The following is a 23910-nucleotide window of genomic DNA, read 5'->3' as shown; positions in this document are numbered from 1 at the left end:
AATATGATTTTGTAGAAAGTTAACGTGAAAGAACAACATTTTTAATGAACGTAAAGATTTATGACGTTGCGACGTATTATGATGCCATTTAAAGGACAAGAAAGCAGGACCCAGGGATCTCCTCCTATAAAATCTATCTTCTGTCAGGGAGTTAGTATCTAAATTGACTCCAACCCTCATTTCAACATCATAAATGGATTGTCCTCTGTAGGGGATCTCTACCCGTCTGACTCAAAGAACAATAGAATCGGATCAGAGCAGACGACAGGAAATCATTTGCATATTAACTGACATCTCAAGGTTTGAAAAATCCTGTATTTCTCTCACTAGTTTTTGAAGAAAACATTGTCAGACCAACAAAATAACCCAGATACATGTAGGTGTAACAAAGCTACGTGATCAATACAATACGTAACTTTGCTAGGCAACTTTCCGAAAATCATAACATTGTGTTTTCAACTGTCAAAGCAACCCTGTCAAAGTTGGAACTGTATCCATATTTTCCTCAGAGCTGAATTAGCTTTGATAGCTGTGTGTCTAGAAGTATGACTTATACAATTGTGGTGACTACTTGGTAGTCTAAGAAACCAGTATAGACTCAGGGGCGCTGTAGACATGTAATTTGTATACTGACAGCCAATGTCTGAGACATTCTACCAGTGAGCATGTCAGGCCAGGCCAGTGTTGTAACTGCTTCATATTCTTGGATAGGTACTACAATGCTGACTTGTTTATGTGCAACTATACTTTGATTCCTTTTATACACTATATGATTTAAAACATGTGCTGAAGTAAATTCAATACTTGGTAAATTGTCTTAGCCAGGGAGCCCCTTCACTGATGTGAACACCACGGCATTCAGAAGCAGACTGAGGTCTGGGAGTTTACGTTAGCTGAATTTATTGGGTGGTTTTATAGTCCAGCCTTGCTCTTTAAGTGATTTTATTGGCGAAAACCGCCGAATTCGGTATTTCCATATAACAGGTGAAAGGTACACGATAAAACTTTAATAGAAATTATGTATGACAAATTATAATGTATCCAATGACGTTATTTGTCGATGGCAACAAAAAAGACGTCGGGATGACGTCATAAAATTACATTCATATTTACAAAATGTAGCTACCACTAGTGAAATCCGCCATCTTGGTTCCGCCATCTTGAATTTTTCTAAATGCATTTTCATCATATAACCAACGCACAATTAAATTGGAAATTGTTTAATTAGAAGCTGTTTTACCTTCGTTACTCGTTAGAAGGGTGTTTTACCCTCATGTTGAGTCACTTAGTTACTTAGCGTCACGTTGCAGCATTGTTAGTGATGTTATAGTTTTATAGCTTAACCTGTGTTAACCTAACCATTGGGTCCTCTCAGCGTGTTGTCACCTACAGCTTTCTGTACGTGAATATCGGACCTTCTTTGCCGTTGGAAGTATTAACATTACTTAGTTAGTAAATTGTTATATCCGCGTTGAATTAACTAGTTACTTAGTGTTACTTTGCAGCACTGTTAGCTGCCGTTTATAGTTTTATGTTGTTACCTTGTGCTTATCTACACTTGAGTTATCTCAAATTGTTGTTACCACGTTCTGGAAGCTAACGGCCTGTTGTAAGCAACGAGCTTTGCCTTTTTTGTTTTGTTTTGTTAGAACCCTGCTTTTTCTTATTTTTTGTGGACTCTACCATAGCCCAGTTTGAGGGAACTCGTCCTTTATATATTATTATTTTTACTAAGCCCTTATTCCCAGGACGGGCGACCTCCTCTCTCTCATCCTAACTCGTCCACACCCCCACACTCCTCCTTCCGCCCTCTCCAGCCATCGCCTCCTCCCGCCCCTGCCCTGAACTCCAGGACTTGGAAGACCCAGAGCTTCGCAGTCTGGCCGCCAGCCTACCTTCCATCATCATCGCCGACAGAGCTCCCAACACCATCAAGAAGTACGTTAGATATTTCCGCAGCTGGGAGCTTTTCGCCTCGTCCAACGGACTTCCCTCCCTCCCAGGCCACGGTCCGCATCTGGCCCTGTACCTGCTAAAGCTCTTGCAAGCTTCTCGTTCAGCCGCGCCACTGGAGGCCGTAACCTTCGCCGTCGCCTGGGCGCATCGTAAAGCTGGCCACCCGTCACCTCACACCCACCCTCTACCATCACAAGTCCTACAAGCTGCCAAGCGTATCCTCGCGAGACCGGCCTCCAAGAAGCGACCCTTGACCGCATGCCGGTCTCACTAAATACCGAAAACAACCGAAAACAACCGAAAACAACCGAAAACAACCGAAAACAACCGAAAACAACCGGAAACAACCGAAAACAACCGAAAACAACCGAAAACAAGAAAATCACTTAATACCGAAAACAATCGAAAACAACAAAAAATATCAGAAAACAACCGAAATCAACCGAAAACAACCGAAAACAACTCGAAAACAACCGAAAACAACCGAAAACAAATTGGAAACACCGAAAACAACTCGAAAACAGCACATTTTAGCATATTCGAGCTTGAGTTTGCTGTGTTCTTAATGCTGTTCGCGATGTTAAAAGATACCCGAGGTGCTAGATTATATATATATGTCACAGTAGAGATGGCGATTCAGGACAATCGGCGATTGTCCTAGGACAGATCGCGATCGCCGTTTGTCCTAGGACTGACTGCGATCGCAATCTGTCCTAGAACAATCGCCGATTCTACTAGTAGAGATTAATTGCGATCGCAATCTGTCCTAGGACAAACGGCGATTCTACTTGGACAAATTCTGCAATCGCTATCTGTCCTAGCACAATCGCCGATTCTACTAGTAGAGATTGCGATCGCAATCTGTCCTAGTTCAAACGACGATTCTATTTGGACAAATTCTGATTAGATGGAAATGCTTTGGAAAATAGAATAAATTATTGCATTACATTTCAATCATGTTTAACATACTACCTACATTTCACAACTATTAACTTTTAGGTGAATTAGTTCATATTTCATGATGGATAAATTTCGTGAGTTTGTTTTCTGATAAAGTAATTTCTGATAAAGTTGAGTGACAAAACTTTAATACTGTGTGAAAGATATCAGTTGGAAGAAGGTCCAACAATGTTTCAGTATGCAAATTTTGAGGTGTCAAGATAATACAGTTTCACACCTATTGAATTCACAACCTTAGGAGAACAATAACAATTGTAAAGTGATAAAACAGGTGTCAAAATATATCAATCTCAGTGTCAAGATACTAGTAGTCTAGGTTCACACCTTTATCAATTCACAGATATATACTAAATGATTTCACAACTTTGTCAGAACAATAATAATTAGAGGGTTATCAAATATTTTTGCTGTATATTGCTGTTTCCTTTATCTTAGCATCAATTGAGTTTTGATAAGAGTTTGTCAATACTTAATTAAATCATGGTTTATAAAAAAATATTGCTGTTTCCTTAATATCTCAGCATCATAAAGTTTTGATCGCCATTTGTCCTAGGACAGATTGCGATCGCAATCTCTACTAGAAGAATCGGCGATTGTCCTAGGACAGATCGCGATCGCAGTCTGTCCTAGGACAAACGGCGATCGCGATCTGTCCTAGGACAATCGCCGATTGTCCTGAATCGCCATCTCTACTGTGACATATATATATATATATATATATACATAGATAGAGTTTTCATCTCAAGTTTAGGATTAATGCCATGCAGCTTAAAAATGATATAACCTTCTTGGCAAATGTAATAAGAAATATCAACACCCATAACCACTTGTCGTAGGTGCCATATTTTCCAGAATGTCAACTTAATATGGCGGCACACATAATCATATCATGAAACATCTGTAATCATCATAGGGGGTGCATTGGCTCTCTACTGACAATTTACATAATGCCCCCTCGCAAAACCCTACCCTACAAACTAAAGGGACCACCCATGTGTACCCAAGATTGGTACAAAAATAAATAAGAATTTAGGCCGGACGCAACGCCCGGATATGAACTAGTTTGGCCCATGAGGCTTCCCACTTTGAAGAGCAGGGGTTGAATAAATTACCTTAGCGTCCCCTGGCCGGAACAGCCAATCAGCGTTCGACAAAACCATGCGGTCATGACGTCAGCTGGGACTTCCCCCTGGCCAGTAGTTTCTAAGAAACGAAAACTTTCTCCCTGCTCTGCGGGTCACTCTGGAGTACTTGCCTGTTTACTTACTGTCCACACTGAGTTTTTTCCCTCCCGCCCATCCCAACTTGTAGAACTTGTGCCAAATAGGGTACGACTATGCATTGCTAATACTCACATGTGCTGCAAACTTATTTTACGTTTACTGTCGTGGAATTGACGGAGCCATCGATGATACGCCGATTTAGTTTTTAGCGACGCCCCAGGGGCTGGACTACTTGTGTCCTGTTGTTATCTTTGTTTATCGCACAACCGTTGGAGCACCGTTCGTTGTATTGTCTGAGCATGGTTATTGTCTGTCCGTATCATTGCTAGGCACCGTTGTTGTTTCCTATCTGTCTTATTGTCTGGGTACCGCTGGTGCCACCGTTGTCGGGGCACTGCTTTTGACCGTTTGACCGTAATAGTGTCGGGGCACCGTTACAGTTGCCTGTCTGACCGTTATATTGCCGGGGCACCGTTACAGTTGCCTGTCTGACCTTTATATTGCCGAGGCACCGTTACAGTTGCCTGTCTGACCTTTATATTGTCGAGGCACCGTTACAGTTGCCTGTCTGACCGTGATCCAAGATTGGTACATGAAATAAATTAGATATCACCTGAAGCGGAGATTATCAGTCTGACCCTGGCTCTGGGGCAAATAACTTTTTTTTAAAGGAAAGTGGCACTTATTAATAAGGCAAATCATTCACTTACTTGCATAATTGGTATGCACCAATATTCCACCTGCTATAGATTACATGTACGTCACTTTGTATTAAACTGCATGCTGAATATCAAAGAAATCTGTTGATCAGTGATCCTCCTTTACAGTGTTTAACAAAAATGCTCATGTATAGTTCCAACGTGAGCTTGTAAGGGACACACCTAGATTATATTAACTACACCACTTCAACGTTACATCTGCCAGTATTTTGAAGGGATTTCAAAGGGTATCTTTTAACATCGCGAACAGCATTAAGAACACAGCAAACTCAAGCTCAAAATAAGTGCGTCTGCTAAAATGTGTTGTTTTCGAGTTGTTTTCGGTTGTTTTCGAATTGTTTTCGGTTATTTTCGTGATGTTTTCGAGTTGTGTTCGATTTTCAGTTGTTTTCGAGTTGTTTTCGGTTGTTTTCGGTCGTTTTCGGTTGTTTTCGGTATTTAGTGATTTTGTTGGTTGCTTTTGTTTGTTTTCGTTTTTTTTTGGTATTTAGTGATTTTGTTGTTTTCGGTTGTTTTCGGTATTTAGTGATTTTGTTGTTTTCGGTTGTTTAAGGTTGTTTTCGGTTGTTTTCGGTATTTAGTGATTTTGTTGTTTTCGGTTGTTTAAGGTTGTTTTCGGTTGTTTTCGGTTGTCCTGTTCTGTTTTTGCATCCAAGGATGGGGGCAGCCATGTTGGCTGTGACCTTTTTATTTGGAGGGGTGTTTTTTGTCGCTAATGTTGGGTGTGACTATTTTGACGGAGGGTGTTTTTCTTGCTAGTTTTCTTTTTTTTGCGTTCTTACTAATTTTTTCTTGCTGTGGGTTGGGTGTGACCATTTTCACTGGAGGGATGTTTTTTTCACTAATGTGTGGGTGTGATAGATGGAAGTTATTAGTGTGGTGGTGTTGTGACTTTGCCGTTGGCACAAATGGACACAAGGCCCACTGTACTAAAGGACGAGCAAGGTCCACTGAGCATCATGTTGTTGTGGTCTTGTCGAAAAGTAAGGGACGACAAGATCCCCAACGATAGAGGGTTAATATAGATTTGTTATTTAATGTGATGTTGGATTAGAAAGTGTTGGAATCGATGATATTGGGGGTGTTTTTTGTCGCTAGTGTTGGTTCCCTATATCTTTCCTAGTTTTGGGTTAGGTGTGACCATTTTGACCGGAGGGGTGGTTTTTGCCACTAGTTTAAGTTTTAAGAGATGAATGTTATTAGTGTGGTGGTGTTGTGACCTTGCCGTTGGCACAACTGGACACAAGGCCCACTGTACTAAAGGACGAGCAAGGTCCACTGAGCATCATGTTGTTGTGGTCTTGTCGAAAAGTAAGTGACGACAAGATCCCCAACGATAGAGGGTTAATATAGATTTGTTATTTAATGTGATGTTGGATTAGAAAGTGTTGGAATCGATGATATTGGGGGTGTTTTTTGTCGCTAGTGTTGGTTCCCAATATCTTTCCTAGTTTTGGGTTAGGTGTGACCATTTTGACCGGAGGGGTGGTTTTTGCCACTAGTTTAAGTTTTAAGAGATGAATGTTATTAGTGTGGTGGTGTTGTGACCTTGCCGTTGGCACAACTGGACACAAGGCCCACTGTACTAAAGGACGAGCAAGGTCCACTGAGCATCATGTTGTTGTGGTCTTGTCGAAAAGTAAGTGACGACAAGATCCCCAACGATAGAGGGTTAATATAGATTTGTTATTTAATGTGATGTTGGATTAGAAAGTGTTGGAATCGATGATATTGGGGGTGGTTTTTGTCGCTAATGTTGGTTCCCTTTTACATCTTTCCTAGTTTCGGGTTAGGTACGACCATTTTGATTGGAGGGGTGGTTTTTGCCACTCATTTTAGGTGTAAGAGATGAATGTTATTAGTTTGGTGTTGTTGTGACTTTGCCGTTGGCACAACTGGACACAAGGCCCACTGTACTAAAGGACGAGCAAGGTCCACTGAGCATCATGTTGTTGTGGTCTTGTCGAAAAGTAAGGGACGGCAAGATCCCCAACGATAGAGGGTTAATATACGTTCGTTATTTAATGTGATGTTGGATTAGAAAGTGTTGGAGTCAGTAATATTGGGCGTGATTGATCGGGGGATGTTTTTGTTGCTAATGTTAGTTTACGACCACATCAACGATAAAGAAATGACACAGAAACAAGGATTTCTGCACACTTAGCACGGTGCACACTTACCGTTATAAAACTGACTGATTGTGACTTCATAATGTTGCCTAATTACTACGATCCTTACTGAAGGTCTCTTTTGCTCTTTTGACCTAAACTTCCTTGCCTTTGAAATCTCTTGTCTTTTTACTGTCTTACTCTGCTTACACAACATTGATTACTTTATCGCTTCGCTGCAGTCCACTTAAACAAACGAATACCCGTCAAAGATGTCAAAGAATAAGAATTATAGCACAACAATAGCAGACTTATTTTACAGTAACCGTTGCAAGTTCGGTAAGGAGTTGCACTGAAACTTCTTGGACATTATGTGACGGAGTAAAATGTTACTGCAGCTTGTGATTGCAATTGCATACACATTTGAATAGTGTTTCCACCATTCGTACATCCGGTTTGATTTGAGCTGTCATCGGCGAGGTTAACACTTGTATTTTCTTTGATATACATGCAAAATCAGCCACTAAAAGTCGCACAATAAAATAAACAATACTATAGACAATACATATTCGTTTAGATCAAATGACGTGGACAACATGTGCACGTCAGCGTGTGAATTCTCTAAATCGTGTCAGCTTTTCTCTGGCTGTAACTGCGCAATCATTTGGCTGCACACGGCTCTGATGCTGGTCAGGCATCCCCTGTGGCGTTCCTCCCTCATGTTCTCGACGACTGTAGAATTAGATGGTTGATCAGTTCTGTGGAGAATTCGAACACAAATATTAATGATATTGTATCTTGGGACAAAGGAAATGTTTTGATGAACCTTCGTGGTCTGAGAGAGTTAAGTAAATTAATGTTAAAATTTCTAGGGTTTAAAGAAAATACTATAATCTGATTTAGTACACCCCTATGACACAGTAACTTACTCTTGTATGGCAATCTGGAGGCATGAAATGTAATGATTCATGTCAAATAGTTTTCTATAGTTGATAGTTGACCTTTCCAACGATATTGTCACATGAGCCGTTTTAAAAATAATTTCAACAAAAGTCAAAATCTGATTAACAACAAACAATATAAGAAAATCTCTTCACCTTCCTTTATTTCCTCTGACATCTTTCACCCCATGCCAGCCAGCTGTGAGGGACAGACATCTGTAGCTGGTACACAGCTTGTATTGATTCCTACCAGTTTCCACCAAGCCCCAAGGTTTGCTGTGATGGAAGGAAACATATATCAGAAATATCCAGTATAGTTGAGCAGGTATGAGCAGCTGGGAAATATAAAGATATCATCTGACTGACGAATATAATCTGCAACATGTAATGTATCGCTACCAATCATCATCCGAATTATTCAAAATGGCATTTATCAAAAATTGGGCGCGTACAGAGCAAAGCCCACTGGCTCTAACGGTTACATCGGAAAGTTCGATTGAGAGGAAACATAACAAGGAACCTATATAATAATGCATATATAAACATTTAGAACTTGTCCATGACTGAGTAAACAAACTGCTTGTAAGGTCACCGCTATTTTGACTTTCCTGTGATAGCAGTGACAGCATATCCCCAGTAGTTATTTTTGCTGTCTGAAAGACTGACCGGCAGGGTCACGGCTGGTGACCCACACTCAGCCGCGACATTAAAGTAAACATCAGTCTAGAAACCTGTTCCCTAATGCTGAATCAGCTGCGTTCTCTTGACGATGCAAATTTACAGACACGAGGCTCAGGATCCTTATAACAAGGCTGACCTCAAGGGTTGTGTGAACAGATATCTCAAAAGTGACATTTCAATGAACTGTATGACATTGGGTCACACAGTTTGACATCCTGAATTAGTCTAAGAGAAGATATTTGATATCCTATGTGTATCTGTCCGTCTGGATTACACGTGACAACATTTACGGATCATGATCAGAAGAGGAATATAGATGATCATATAGTATGAATCATGTAAATCAACATTTAGTTTTGTCATTATTCCATATCAAGCGATGTTCCTTACACATGTCACACGATTTAAAATCCTATAATGAATGCAGATTATTTATGAACTGTCTTGTGTCATTTATGCAAACGAGACATGTGCAACATAAACATATACTAGTAGTTATGCATGTTCTTGATTGACGTATCCAAAATATGTGCTGTATAGGTGCTGGTGTGTGTCTGAAAAGTGACACTTCCCTGAACTGGATGACATTGGGTCATACAGATTGACGACCTGAATTGGAAAAGATACCGCACATTGTTTCTCTTCATCTGGTTTACACATGTAATATGTGTGTTGTGCAGGTGCCAGTATGCGTCGTTTGGAGGCTAACGTTTTCGCTCTATACCATGTCCCCTAGAGGCCTGGTGTGCCCCAGTTTTGGGACAGAAGTAGTCAGAACAAGCAAAAAAGGGTTATCTAAGCCAATTAATTGAATACGGACGTGAGTATTGCCCGTACGGTGATATCTGAAAAGTGACATTGCCATGAACTGTATGACATTGGGTCATACAGATTGACGACCTGATTGGAAAAGACATTCGATATTCCACGATGTTTCTCATCATCTGTATTACACTTGTGACAATATTTACGGATCAAAGGGAGAATATAGACTATTTGTCCATCGTATGTATGGATTATGAAAATTGACGTTTAGTTTTGTAATTTTTCTATTATATTAAGCGATGTTCCGGTTTACTTATATTTCACATATAACACTATCGAAAGTCCTATAGTATATGCAGATGATTTCTGAACTGTTTTGCACCAAGTTAGACAATCATTTGCAAAATTAACATTTAGTTATGAACGTTCTTGATTGACGTATCCAAAATATGTGTTGCACACGTGCCGTTATGCGTCGTTTTGGGACTTACGTTTTGTCTGAATACCATGTCCCCTAGAGGCCTGGCGTGCCCCAGTTTTGGGACAGAGAAACTCGTATAAAGAATTATCTAAGCCAATCAATTGAATGTGGACGTAGTAATTGCCGGTAAAGATATCGGATATCTGAAAAGTGACATTTCCATGAACTATATGACATTGAGACCTGAATTGGAAAAGATATTCGATATCCCACAATGTTTCAGAAGGAGGAATACAGACATGACAGATAGTTTGTCCATTTTAGTATGAATTATGCAAATCAACGTTTAGTTTTGCAATTTTTCGACATCAAACAATGTTCCTGTTTTCTTTTGTTCCACTTGTCACACGATTGAAAGTCCTAAAGTTAATACCAACGATTTATGAATTGTTTTGCATTATTTATGAAAATTATGAAATTTGGAAAATTAACATTTCATGTTCTTCATTGAAGTATCTCAAATATGTGTCGTACAGGTGCCGTTATGAGTACTTTTTTTCTAAATACCATGTCCTCCAGATGCCTGGTGTGTCCCAGTTTTGGGACAGAAATACAGGGACATGAACAAAAAGGGGTTATCTATTCCAAATACGTGTAACTCTTCTCATTAAAGCGACAAGTTTAAAACTTATATACTGGCTGTTTTACACATGTCCGTCTGTAAATACTATAAGGGACAGCTACTTAACCCGGGGTACCAGGTTCAACATACAAACATCTCTACCGCTTCCGCCCGCCTGGCGTCGTCATAGCAACCTTGCAGACGACAGTAACCTTACCGCGACAGGTCGCTCTAAGGAGGATGTGGGGCATGGATGTAAATACTAGCGTGGAATGGATCCGTCTAGCTTACTGTCGCCGAAGGTCATAGTGAGAATTTCAAACTATTTTGCTTAAAAAGAAATTACGCAACTGTCGATCATGGCAAACAAAGTTACGCACACTTGCCAAGTCGGAACTATCAAAGACATGTTCAGTGGAAACTCTCGATGTACGGAGAGTAGTGCATACGCTATTTACAAATCGGCACGGGGGATACCTGATCTATCTTCTTGTCACAGCTCAACGGGACACACCTGATAAATTAATTTCAAAGTTCATTCATAATGTGATCGATTATACCTGTGCCTTCAGCTTTTTGAAAATAAGTTTCAACAGGGGATTAGGAGGCGATGTTCTAAATCAGCGTTATTGATACAGGGGTTAACTTGCTCTTTATGGACAATAAAAAGTGCCACTAGTCGAAGTGGGGCATTTGAAGTTTTCAACATTCGGTGTTACTTTCGCTATTTTCTTATAGTAATTATAATTACGGTATTGATATATACATATATGTTGCAAGTTGATATTAAAACAAGACATCAAATGAAAGGTAAGGTTGGGGGAATCATCACATAAATTTAAGACGGATTGTAGCATGATCATTGACTATTCCACGATCACAGGGCTTTCGTAAAAGTTATTGTACGTATGTATGTATAGATATAGTAGACCTAACGAAAGTCGCTGTACTTTTGTTGCGTCAATAAAAATTGTTGTATAACCCGGCCATCAATCAAGTCTACCGACAGAACAATACGTTTTATCTTTGAAACGAATAGATCTTGCAGACATAATTCATACATGTAATGATTTGCTATACGATCCGATATATACCACGTATACCTGAAAACCACTGGGGTGGCGACCTCACTGCGACCTAAAATTTGACAGAGCGCTCACTGAATTTCATTGATAATTATGAACGAGTAATTTTACGCCTTGTGTATTTTGCTGTCCTTTCAGTCAGACATCTACATTCTGCATGATATCCCAAGCATGAAGTCAATGATTACACAAATCCAACTTAGGTCGCAGCAAAGTCGCAGCGCGGATCACCGTCTAGTGGAATGGGGGCCTTAGTGCGATCGCCGTACGACTGTAAATACAGAATATAGTTTCTCAATTCTTAAAATTCAGCACCAGGTTGATTTGTATTCTTAAGTGTAAAAACTCTGCTGCATGTTCAAAAACAGAAGAGCTTCAGCCAATCGTTTGCCAAAAAAGTAGGTTTCTGCTTACCCAGCTATTCATAGTTCCTCCAAGACCCAGTAACACCGCGAGCGTGTGTGGATTGTATTCTGCGGCGGTTTACCTTCGCGGTGTCGGCCATGCCGCCCAGGTTCATGTTCGTCGCTTGCTTCTGGGAGAGTGGGCCGTCTCTAGACCTGTCAAACATATTTATACGGACATCAACTTTTTTTTACATTTTGGGAGTGGTTACACAACTGAACTGACCAATCAGTTATATGATCTAGAGATGCAATGTTAATATTCAAAACAGTTTAAGACGAAACAACACTGAGGTCGAGGTCACGCCACTTAGTGAAAGTAGACAATGTATCGGCGACAAAATGAACAGTAAGGGTAACAAACAACACATAGGTACTCTTACTAGAAACTCTAGGCTCTACCAAAGTACAATTCGTTCTTAAAGCAAGGTAGTATATAGATAGAAATTGAAAGGGTTCACACACCTTTTCTGTATCCATTCGCATCTTCGTTTAGATCAACAGTGCTGCACCAGAAACCAGCTACACACACAGCTCTTCAGCCACCAAATAACCAAATTGAAAAGGGTTCTTTGTTCCCACTTCTCTGTGACCTTGTGCCTGTAATTGGCAGCCTGGCCCTGTTTCAAGGACAGTCTGCTTGCGGCGGCACATGGGAAGTTAACTGATACCGCTTCTGTCTGGACATGTCTGGGTCAACAGTACAGGAGTCTTATGGGGGCCTTGGAATGCACACGCCAATGTACTGCGTCAGGGTGTAACCGAAGAAATGCATGTTTATGTGTGTGTCATATCCTTATTTTCATGCTTTAAGATTATTATGACGTATAAATGGCAAGAGTGACGGACCAAGGGTTACGGTGACGGATTAAGGTTTATGGTGACGGATTAAGGGCAAGGGTATCGGACTAAGGGCTATGGTGACAGATTAAGGGTTATGGTGACGGATTAAGTGCTATGGTGACGGGATAAGGGCAAGGCTGAGGGGTTAAAGACTTTCCTGACGGATTAAAGATTGTTATGACGTATACAGGGCAAGACTGACGAATCAAGGGTTACGGTGACGTATTAAGGGTTATGGGGATGGATCATTGGCTATGGTGATTGATTAAATGTATCGAATTAAGGGTTATGTTGTCGGATTAAGGGTTATGGTGACGGATTAAGGGTAAGGATGACAGATTATGGTCTCTGATCGTGGATTTAAGGACACGCTGATGGATAAAGGTTTGTGGTGATGGATAATGGGTTGTGGTGACGGATTAAGTGCTATGTTGAGGGGATTAAGGGGGACGCTAACGGATTAAAGACTTTCCTGACGGATTAAAGATTATCATGACGTATTATGAGCAACAGTGACGTATTAAGGGTTATGGGAACGGATTAAGGATTATTGGGTCGCATTATTGGCTATGGTGACGGATTAACGGCAACGATGAAGTATTTAAGACTTTCGTGACGGATTAAGGTTTATGGTGACGGAGTAAGGGCGAGGATGACGGATTAAGGGTTACAGTGATGGATTAATGATAAGGATGACGGATTAAGAGAAAGGGTGACGGATTAGGGTCTCCGATGGCGGATTAAAGGAAACGCTGACGGATAAAGGTTTATGGTAACGGATTAAGGGAAAGAGTCATGGATTAAAGCCTATGGTGACGTATTAAGCGTTGTGGTGAAAGATTAAGTGCTATGTTGAGGGGATTAAGGGCAACGCTGGCGGATTAAAGACTTTCCTGACGGATTAAAGATTATCATGACGTATTAAGGGCAAGAGTGACGTATGAAGGGTTATGAGGACGGATGAATGATTATGAGGTCGGATTACTGGCTATGGTGACGGATTAACGGCAATGGTGAGGAATTTAAAACTTTCGTGACGGATTAAGGCTTATGGTGACGGAGTAAGGGCTACGGTGACGGATTAAGGGTTACAATGATGTATTAATGATAATGATGACGGATTAGGAGAAAGGGTGACAGAATATGGTCTGTGCTGTCGGATTAAGGGTCATGGCGACAGATTAAGAGTAAGGATGTTCATGTACCACCGGAAGAGTTCATTCTCCCAAGGGGGTGGCTTTTACAAAACAGTCCATTTCAAAACAGTCATTTCTTGCAAGGGGAGGGAGATGAAGTGAATTATGCTGTATTTCAACTACTTACTTAGAAATGTTACCTTTCCCCCACATTAGTTACACTAAAAAGCAAACCTGTTCATATTTGCTGAAGCAGCTAATATTTATCTCTAGTTTTCGGTTGTTTTCGGTATTTAGTGAGACCCCTTCATGCAACATCCGACAGCTGTGCACCACTTACGCCTCACTTTCAACGAACATTGATTCCTTACAGACGCTCTGCCTCATTGTCCTCGGCCTTGCCGGGTTTCTACGCTGAGACGACTTAAACCAACTGCATGTAGACGACATGAGCTTCTGCGATGGCTACGTTGCCCTCTTCCTTGAGAAACGCAAAAACGACCAGTTCAGGAAGGGTAACTGGATCTGCATTGCCGCAACAGACTCTGTCTCCTGCCCTGTGTCTCTACTCAAACGCTTCCTCAAGTCCTCCAACTCCTCCGGCCACATCAAGCTTTTCCGTAGGGTTGCTAACCACAATGGCAACCTCTTCCTACGACGGGATCCTATGTCTTACACTCGGGCTCGAGAGACAGTACTCGCCATGTGGTCAACCATCGGTTTGGACCCCACCAAATACGGTCTACACAACCTTCGCTCGGCCGGGTGGTGCAAGCACTGCAGCAGCCATGGGTGTCTCAGACCGGCTTATCGCGCATCATGGTGGCTGGCGAAGTGTGGAAGCAAGGGAAGGTTACATTCTGGAGTCCAAGTCCGCAGTCCTCGGAGTGTCGCTTTCCCTCGGTCTTTGACCTCCCAGCTACCACATCTACCCTTATTAACCCCCTTACTCCTATCCTTTGTTCTTCGTGACGTGCGCACGACTATCCTATAACATGTCTGGCCAGTTTGTGAATAGACAGGAAACTTAGTTCTCTTCGGAGTTTACGGAGAAGAGAATTCACGTTTCCTGTCGGCTCGCAAATTGGACGGATGTCCCCTAATCCTTAACTTATCGAATCTTTATTCTTTGCTTTAGAACACTAATTTGTCCTTAGCAATAAGATATAAAATACACACAACAACAACAACTAGAGTTCCACGACCACATACCTTCGCCAAATGATTTTAAACTTTTTGACTGACGTATCAGGAGTGTTTCTCATTAATTATAAATCATACCAGTTGATCTTCTTCACCCAAAAAACAAAAGTATTAGCTTAACAAAGAAGGTTATGCTAACAAAGTAACATTTATCATGAATTATGCAAATGAGGTCCTTATTAGCATAATTTGATTCAAAGATGTTCACATTCACATAACTTCCAAATGACACAAGTATGAAATTGCCATCATTTACCTGTATGGAATTATAGTAGTTTCTCATTAATTATGCAAATTAGGCCTACATTGCATATTTTTATCCATCAAAATTCCTCAGTAACAAATGTCACATATTTCAATAGTCATATCATGGAACACAGCGGTTTCTTAAAATTGTCTCATTAATTATGCAAATTAGAATCTGATTTGCATAATCATCGTCCAATCATTCAAAGCATCACGTAAGCTATCTACATACCAAAAATCATTACCATCCATCAAGCCCATCTTGAGTTATAGTATTTTCTCATTAATTATGCAAATGAGGTCTTCATTTGCATAATTGATATCTATTAATATTTCTCTCTTCTTCAATTACATACGTCACATGTTTGAGAGTCCTATCGTGGAATTTGGCGGATGTATAAACTTTCCTCATTAATTATGCAAATTAGACACTGATTTGCATAATAAGTGTCTAATCATGTACATCATCACTCAAGCTATCTACTTACCAAAAATCATAACCATCCATCAAGCCCTTATGAGTTATTCCCTTTCAAAGTCTGAACCAAAACCTGCTCCTGCAGTTCCAAAAAAGCCGCTAGGGGGCCGAAACCCGTACCACTTACTCTCTGTCCAAAGAGCTATCTACCACTCAAAATTAAGTTCCATAGCTTGTCCAGAACACGAGATATCGAAACAGGAAGTTCCGCTGCAGTACCGTAACAAGCCGCTAGGGGACCCAAAATTTGATCATTTCCTAGTCTCATCAAGATCTACCCACCTACCAAATATCAAGACAATCCATCCAAGCCTTCTCGAGTTATGCTGTACATTACATACATACACACAAACGCTACCCTCTGCATAACCTTCTCGGCGAAGGTAATAAAACAAGAATGAAAAAGAGTTCCACGACCTCATATCTCCATGAAAAATTCTATTCATGCAAATGACTTACAGATTTGCATAATATATGCTTCGGCATAAACACCTTTATCTAACTTACACATGTTGCAATATTGACAGTCCTATATTTTTCCAATTAGATGAATAATGTTTTTTTTGCATTAATTATACAAATTAGGAATTCATTTGCATAATTGGTATCTGTTGATGCTCCACTTTCCAGAAACGACATATGTTACATGTATTTGAGTCTGATAATGGAAAATTCTGCAAATATAGATTTTCCTCATTAGCTATGCAAATTAAGTCACAATTAGTATAATTGGCACTTCATTATGTATATCTCTGTCTAAGCTACCTGCATACTAAGTATCATATTGACAGTCCTATAATTTTCCAATTAGATTAGATATGGTGTTTGCATTAATTATGCAAATTAGGAATTTATTTGCATAATTGGTATCTGTCGATGATCCACTTTCCATAAACTACATACGTTACATGTATTTGAGTCTTATGATGGAAAACACTGCAAATATAGATTTTCCTCATTAGCTATGCAAATGAAGCCCTAATTAACATGATTTGCACTTCATTGTGTACATCTCTGTCTAAGCTACCTGTATGCTAAATATCATGGAAATCCGTCGTTCCTTTGTTCAGTTATTCTCCTTAGAAGATTTTCATGATAACGCCCCTGCAGTTCCAGAGCAAGCTGCTAGGGGGCACAAACCCACACCACGTCTTCATTACACCACAAGCTATCTGCCACCAAAAAATTAATACCATAGCACGTCCAGGTCAAGAGATACAAAAATGGAATTTCTGCTGCAGTACCAAGGTCACATACCAGGGGGCCAAAAATCGACCTTGAATTTCGGCTTCACAACACCTGCCCACATACCAAATATCATCGCAATCCATCAAGAGGTTCTTGAGTTATGCTGACTACAGTAGTCCGGAAACACAAACAGACAAACAGACAAACAAACAAACAGACACACAGACACACCCAAAACAATATCTCCATTTTTATTTCATGGAGATAATAAAAGGACAGCTAGTACAATGAAACAAGGTAAAACCACAGGGCAGACGCTACCACATACAAGCAGAGATTCGAGTTAATCCGAGTTAATCGTAGTGATGCGACTAATGTCCTTCCTAAACTTATCTCTCATATCAAACGCTCTTATCAAATATTTTCCGAACTTTCTGATAAGAGGGACTGATATGGTCCGGATATAATTTCCCTGAATTTGTGTGGGTCCGGCCTCTTAATACAAAAAGATGGAATGAATGTTTTCCTTAAAGTACGGAAAAAGGGCATTCGAGTACAAAATGATATTCATCCTCTACCACACCTTCACTGCATAGCTGATACAGCCTTGCCCGTTTTTCAGTTTTTGTGTGCCTGCCCTTTTCAATATTTAGATTGTGTCCTGCGCAACGTAATCGCGCAATCGCTCGTCTCTGCTCGAAGTTAGTTAGTACCTTTAAATATTTCTCAACCGCAAATCTATCCTTAACCGTGCTGTATGTAGCTAGACGGTTGCTGGTCATGATTTCAACCTTCCACTGTTCTATATCCTGGGTCACTATTCGTTTCTTGAACAGTGCAATGAACGCGTTTTTATTCCCTATACTTTGATTGACCCATGCTTCACCCAACCCTTTACTGAATAATAAACCACTTACTTCACTTACCCAGGCTCCCCTGCCCACTTTTTCTAAATCGCACAACATTTTGTAGCATTTCTTAGAATACCTAATGTCGTTCATTTCTAGTAATTTCAACCAAAATTTCACAATACTAATTAGTCTCAGAACACCGAGGGGGTATCTCCCGAGTTCACCCCTCACTGCCACATTGGGTGTGGATTGTCCGACTCCTAAAAAGAATTTGCAAAATTTGCTGTGTAAAATGTCTAGTTGATTGGCACCATGAAAGCCCCATAATTCACAGCAATACGTCATGATCGGCAGGATAAGTGTATTGAACATTTTAAACGTCAAATCTGGAGGTAAGGTACCAAATTTGGCCATATTCTTTTTCATAATAAATAAGGCCTTCGACGCTTGACCAGCTAAGGCCTCCTGTGCCCGAAACCATCTTCCACTTGAGGATATTAATGTCCCTAAATACTTATACGTATTTACTACTTCTACCCTGTTTCCCTCATAAAACCACTTTTCATTTTTTCTTAGTGCCCCCCCTTTTCTGAAAACCATAACCGTTGTTTTTTCTTCGTTAACAGTTAATCCCCATTTGTGGCAATACGAATTTAGTGCATTTAGCGCCCGTTGTAACCCCACAACAGAGTCTGCACATACTGCCAGATCATCGGCAAACATTAAATCTAGTATTTCGGTGTCATGAACCTGAATTCCCCTACATCCGTTTTCTTTTAAATGCTTAGTCAGATCACTTATAAAAAAGGCAAATAAGAATGGAGATAATATACATCCCTGTCTTACTCCGCGGTGGCATCTGAATGTCTCACTCATATCTCCATTTATTCTCACGCAGGATCTGACATCCTCATAAAGAGCTTGTAGAATAACAGATATCTGTTTACTTATTTTTCCTCTTGCTAGTTTAAACCACAGGTGTGATCGATTAATACTATCGAACGCTTAAGAAAAGTCGATAAATGCGACATAGAAGCGCCCTCTTGGTCTTGTAAGGTATTTTTGTGTTAAAGCATTTTAACAAAATAAGTTATCAATCACCCCAAAGTTTTTCCTAAAACCCATTTGCGATTCATCGAACTTCTCTTCTTCCTGCATCCAGTTGTTTATTCGTTTTTCTAATACCGACAGGAAGATTTTACCAAAGATAGAGAGTAATGTTATACTTCTGTAATTATTCACATTGTCCTTCAAGCCTGATTTGAACAGTGGGTGTATGATACCGACTGTCCATTGCTTTGGGAATATACCTAGACTGAAACACTTGTTGAACAATATTTTCAGATAGGGCAATAAAATTGGTATACTCTCCTGAAAAAATTCTGGTAACAGTTTATCAATGCCAGGTGATTTGCCAGGCTTTAGATTTCTTACACTGTTCATAATCTCAGCCTCTGTAATGTCCTTATCCAGGATGTCATTGACCGTGTCGTGTAATAGACTCTCTTGTGGTTCATGAATGTGCAGTTCGTCTTCGCCCAAACTACCATAAAGTTCCTCGAAAAAGTTTGCAAACTCCTGGGCGCTAATGTTGCCTATCGTACTAACCCGTTTCCCCTTTATAAGTGACCAAAATTCTTTGGGTTCTCTATGTAAGTTTCTTAATCGAGTCCTAAGATTCGCTGTATGTGCCCTACGTCTTGCCCTGAACAAAGCTTTGTACCCTATCTTTGTTTGTTTAAAAACCTTCCAATTAAGGTCACTTTGTTCCCGCCTATACTTATGTAGTCTTTTACTCGCTTCATGTTTAGCGCGTTCGCATTCCAATTATTTTTGAATACCGAGCTTTTCCCTGATTTGACTGAATTAAGTCTCATGTTTGCGGCCGCCGTTTCCAAAGATAGACCGATTTTCTCCACAGCCAATTCTATTTCATTTCTTTCTAAGTCAGCCTCTATTTCCCTCAATAACGTTTGTACTGTTTGCCCCTGCAGTGCACTTCTGAAGTCTTGTGCTCTGTCCTGGTTCCACTTGCAACGGGTCGTGATAGGATTTGAGCGTAGGCTAGACTCTGTCCATGGTAGTGGACGATTTCCGGTAGGTATAGTAAAAACAAGTGGTAAATGATCGGACTCTATTCTGGTTACCACACAAAAATCTGTAACCTTTTCAAACATGCTATCTTTCACTAAGAGGTAGTCTACGACACTTTTCCCCGGCATCCCGTGTGTGGACTGTGTATGAGTTTGGATACTTGTGAAACTGCCGATATCTTTGTCTGCAAACATCCGGCCGTTAGCAATCCTCAAACTTGTAGCTCTACATAGGTTAATCAAGTGATATCCAAAACTGTTTACATATGTGTCTTGTGATGTCCTCTGGGGTAGGGCTGTGTCAGACGTATAATTTGTTGTTAGAGGGATAAATCTGTCATCATCCTCTTTTTCATCAATATAGTCGCGCAAATTCCCAGTTCGCGCATTGAAATCTCCCATTAGTACATAATTGCAATCTTCTAATTTCGCTAAGTGCTGCGACAATTCAACTTCAATAATTTGAAAAATGTCTTCCGTATCATGTAATGGCGAACCCGCAGGAGAAACGTATACTGTACCGATTAGTAGACTCATATCCCATTGAAAGAAGTCTTTGCCTAATACACACAAAATAATGTTCTCCGATTTGCTGGGTAGGCGACTAACCCCCTCCTTAATTTCTTCTTTGACACATAAAGCAATGCCCCCGGAATTTCTGATGGCTCTTTTACTTCTAATCCTGTTACTCGTGTAAACCTCAAAACCGTCAATTGAGAAGTCATCATCGTCGTTTCCCCATGTCTCTTGTAGGCCTATGATATCACATTCTTTTAGGAAGTTTGCAAAGTCTTCATCTTCAAGTTTACTTTTTAGTCCATTTACATTCCATGAAATAACTTTAATCATTCTATCGCGATCAGATAAAGATGTAGGTATTGAGTCCTGTGACTCGTCATTACAAGAAAGCAAAGCTGGTATCACAGTTCTTGAGCTAGTCTCAGGAGCCGAATCTGTTCCGCAGTTCTGTTTTTCCACCTGCTCGGTGGATTTCATCGTCTGTGAAAACCCTGATTTGTCGAAGGTGGGGCCCTCACAGCGTCAGCATACGATGTCCCTAAGTGCGTTCTCCCTTGCCGGTCACCTCTCAAATAGGCAATGATGTTCTTTGCAAGAAGAATTGTTCCATTCCTGTTGAGGTGGACGCCATCCGAACTGAGGTAGTGCGGCCCGACGTTATTTTAGTGCCAGCCGTTGTTTTTGCATACCTGTGCCACGCCCAGATTGATGCGACCTGTCCGTTCACTGTCGCCATTGGCTCGTTCGATTATTCCAGAGATCGCAATCCTTGTCACACCCGTCTGTTTGAGTGTCGATGCCAGGTGATGGGTTTTGTTGATGATTACATTCTCTGGATCATTGTTGTTGTTTATGCCGGCGTGTACGATCACTGTGGACGGATTTTCGTTTGCCACGATTCTGAGAGCGGGAGAAAGTAATTCTTCAATTCGTGCTCCCCGGTGGGTGAAACACTTGACATTGCTAGCTCTTGACATTTTACTTCCCTTTAAGTGCTTAATCATAGAGTAACCTAAGATGACGGTTTTTTCCGGACCTTTCGATTTGTAAAATCTAGCCTGTTGTTCTACTTCTTCTATCACTTGTTCGTTTGTCAGAGTTTCTTTTACTTGTTCCAACTCGTCATATTCTTTCTCCATGACTTTGCGCAGTTTTACAGTCTTGTCACCTTTAGCCTTCCTTTGGTCATCTGGCTCTACCATCCCCCTCCTTCCTAGTTCCAGTGTAAGTTCAGTTAATTTCAAAGTTATTTTCCTTAGTAGGAGCCCGTTGCGGTTTTTCCGCTTGAGAACAGACAGCCCTTTGTCTTTGTCGTCGATCTGCTTGTGTGACGCAGCTACTTGAACCAGCTCCAAAGTACTCCAAATCTGGCCCAAAATCTTCTTATGTCGGCTCCCCTCATTGGCTATCGCCCTTACCCCCCACTTGTCCTCACTCCCTGCCTCATTCGTCGCTATCACTTCTAGCGTACGGTTGGGTACCCTCCCAATCCCTCCCTCCTTTCTGCTAACAGGCCGCTCGTCCTCCTTTCAATATTGTAAACAGTTTATCTCGCTAATGTAAACAGTTATATCACCTTCAGTAAACAGAAACAGTTATGGTTTTACGTCCGCTCGCCTGCCTACTCGATATTGTAAACAGTTTTCGATAATGTAAACAGTTTATATTTCCTCTTCAGAAACTGTTATGTTTTTGCGCTATTGTATTCACCACACTACTGAAGACCCCTGATATCACTGTACTACTTCCTGCCCAGCCTGCGTAGCAATGCAGTACCTCCTTGTGTAATCCTTCTGAGAATGTTTCCCAGATCGATGTAACGTTGGGTAACATAAATTCGTGGGGTACTTAAATTCGGGATTTTTCGAAAACGGGGTATTTAGGGATATGTGCTAGATGCAACATCAGTAATACCACTAGAAATGCAAACTTGACAGACTAACACATTCAGAACACTGCCTGAAAAGCTTCGATAACCATGCATTAGAAGTTGGCGACGTCAAAAACTCTCCGTCCCTTATTGACAGAGTCTGGGGGCTTCGTGGGAGACTCACACTGCACGGTTGTTCGCTGGTTTATAAGACAAATGTCACATCTCCTGCCTGCTAAACACAATTATTTACAAGACAACTTATTACAATCTCTTTTGCTAACGTGCAACTGGATGTGCAAGTGTGATCAATCATCAAAACTCCTCTTTGTTGCTACAACCTACGGCACGTGTATTTTCCCGCCGCCATATTGTTACCCAGAATCATGTCGTCAAGCAGACGACAAAAGGTTTGTGAGGAACACTTTTTTGTCTAAATGTTGCGTGTGATAGTGGACTGAAGACGATATTTTCCTCAAAGTTTGCTCCTAACACAACAAGGAACACATGGACATAGTAGTATAACCATTGCTACGGCATCCAGCTAACTTGCCATGAATAATGTACACGTTGCCATGACAGTGGGGATCGACTTTGAGTGACGTTCAACCCACTCAACAAACGGGATGTTAGCAAAGGCCTGATGTGTGCGGTGCGGCCGTTTTTTCGTGTATTTTTTTTTACTTGGACACGTCTATATCCATAGCACTCTCCTCAAGCCAAGGATGGAACGAATAGCTGCTGTATAAAATGTGATTAGCGGTAAGATATTCAAGTCGAATCTTCTCTCCCGAATTAATGTGCCCCCCTGTCCGACAACACTGTCATTGTGCGTGCGGCGGACGGTAGTTTCAAGTTGAAATATTATGGTGTCAGCACGACTAGAGACAAAATCTACCATATATATGATTAGTGCAAAGATAGTACATGAAACTGACAGAATAATAGAAAAAAAGGATGGTTTATTGTTCTGCTAGATTGATTTCAGTCAACCATTATCGGAAAAATCCCGAATTTATGTTACCCAACGTTACACTGTTTACTATGGCATTGGGCTCTTCATTTGTCGGATAATGTAAACAATTTTCGTTATCCATTGTTCCTTTTTATCAATTATGTTAACAGTTGTTACTCACTTCCGTAAACAGGCTATATCTCCTTTCGTGGCGTAAACTGTTACCCCGTGATCCCGTAGTATTCAGATCTAACAGAAGAAGAACTTTATTGCGCGATAATTGTAGCTGGTACAATGTATGGCAACTAACGTACATGAGAATTGAACTATTGCTAATTGTTGACAGATATAGAGAACTAATCTAGTCTATGACCAACAGTAGAATAGTCTATAGAATAATGTATATGCTATACATCTTGCTGTAAGTGTGGCAATCTCTTCATTATGTTGGCTGTTTGCTGTCTGTTTTTAATTGTTTTGTTTCTTCCTTTCTTCGTCCAGCTGTCTCAGAGTCCGTGAGTATGAAGTTAGGTCCTTCAGTTCCTTTTTGAACGCTCGCCTTTGTTTGTCTTGTTCGTTTTCCAAGGTCTTCATGTTGGCCTGTATGTTGTTTGTCAGGTCGACCAGGCTTGTGTACTGCTCC

General features: G+C 40.7%; 1 protein-coding gene and 1 long non-coding RNA gene across 2 annotated transcripts; one reads left to right on the top strand and one right to left on the bottom strand.

Annotated features, from left to right (window-relative positions):
- The first annotated feature begins 665 nt into the window (after positions 1-665).
- Positions 666-2230, top strand: LOC136422127 (uncharacterized). The gene is made up of 2 exons (XM_066409773.1): positions 666-711; positions 1818-2230. Exons 1-2 carry the CDS (start codon positions 666-668, stop codon positions 2228-2230), a joined length of 459 nt encoding a protein of 152 aa, XP_066265870.1.
- Positions 2231-7007: 4777 nt separating this feature from the next.
- LOC136421599 (uncharacterized) lies at positions 7008-12465 on the bottom strand. The gene is made up of 4 exons (XR_010753468.1): positions 12351-12465; positions 11896-12041; positions 8064-8183; positions 7008-7724 (listed from the first exon to the last, which is right to left on the bottom strand). It is a non-coding gene; the product is annotated as an uncharacterized lncRNA (long non-coding RNA).
- Between the last annotated feature and the right edge of the window lie 11445 nt (positions 12466-23910).

The sequence above is a fragment of the Branchiostoma lanceolatum genome, chromosome 16 (assembly GCF_035083965.1).
Source record: "Branchiostoma lanceolatum isolate klBraLanc5 chromosome 16, klBraLanc5.hap2, whole genome shotgun sequence".
Classification (NCBI taxonomy): domain Eukaryota; kingdom Metazoa; phylum Chordata; class Leptocardii; order Amphioxiformes; family Branchiostomatidae; genus Branchiostoma; species Branchiostoma lanceolatum.
The sequence above is the reverse complement of the archived record's forward strand: the minus strand, read 5'-3'. Positions and strand labels throughout refer to the sequence as shown.

Bases quoted from the DNA above. Each gene is read 5' to 3' on its own strand.
- LOC136422127 (XM_066409773.1), top strand. From the start codon at position 666: ATGTCAGGCCAGGCCAGTGTTGTAACTGCTTCATATTCTTGGATAG. The intron at 712-1,817 runs GTACTACAATGC...CGCCCTCTCCAG, and splicing joins TGCTTCATATTCTTGGATAG to CCATCGCCTCCTCCCGCCCC.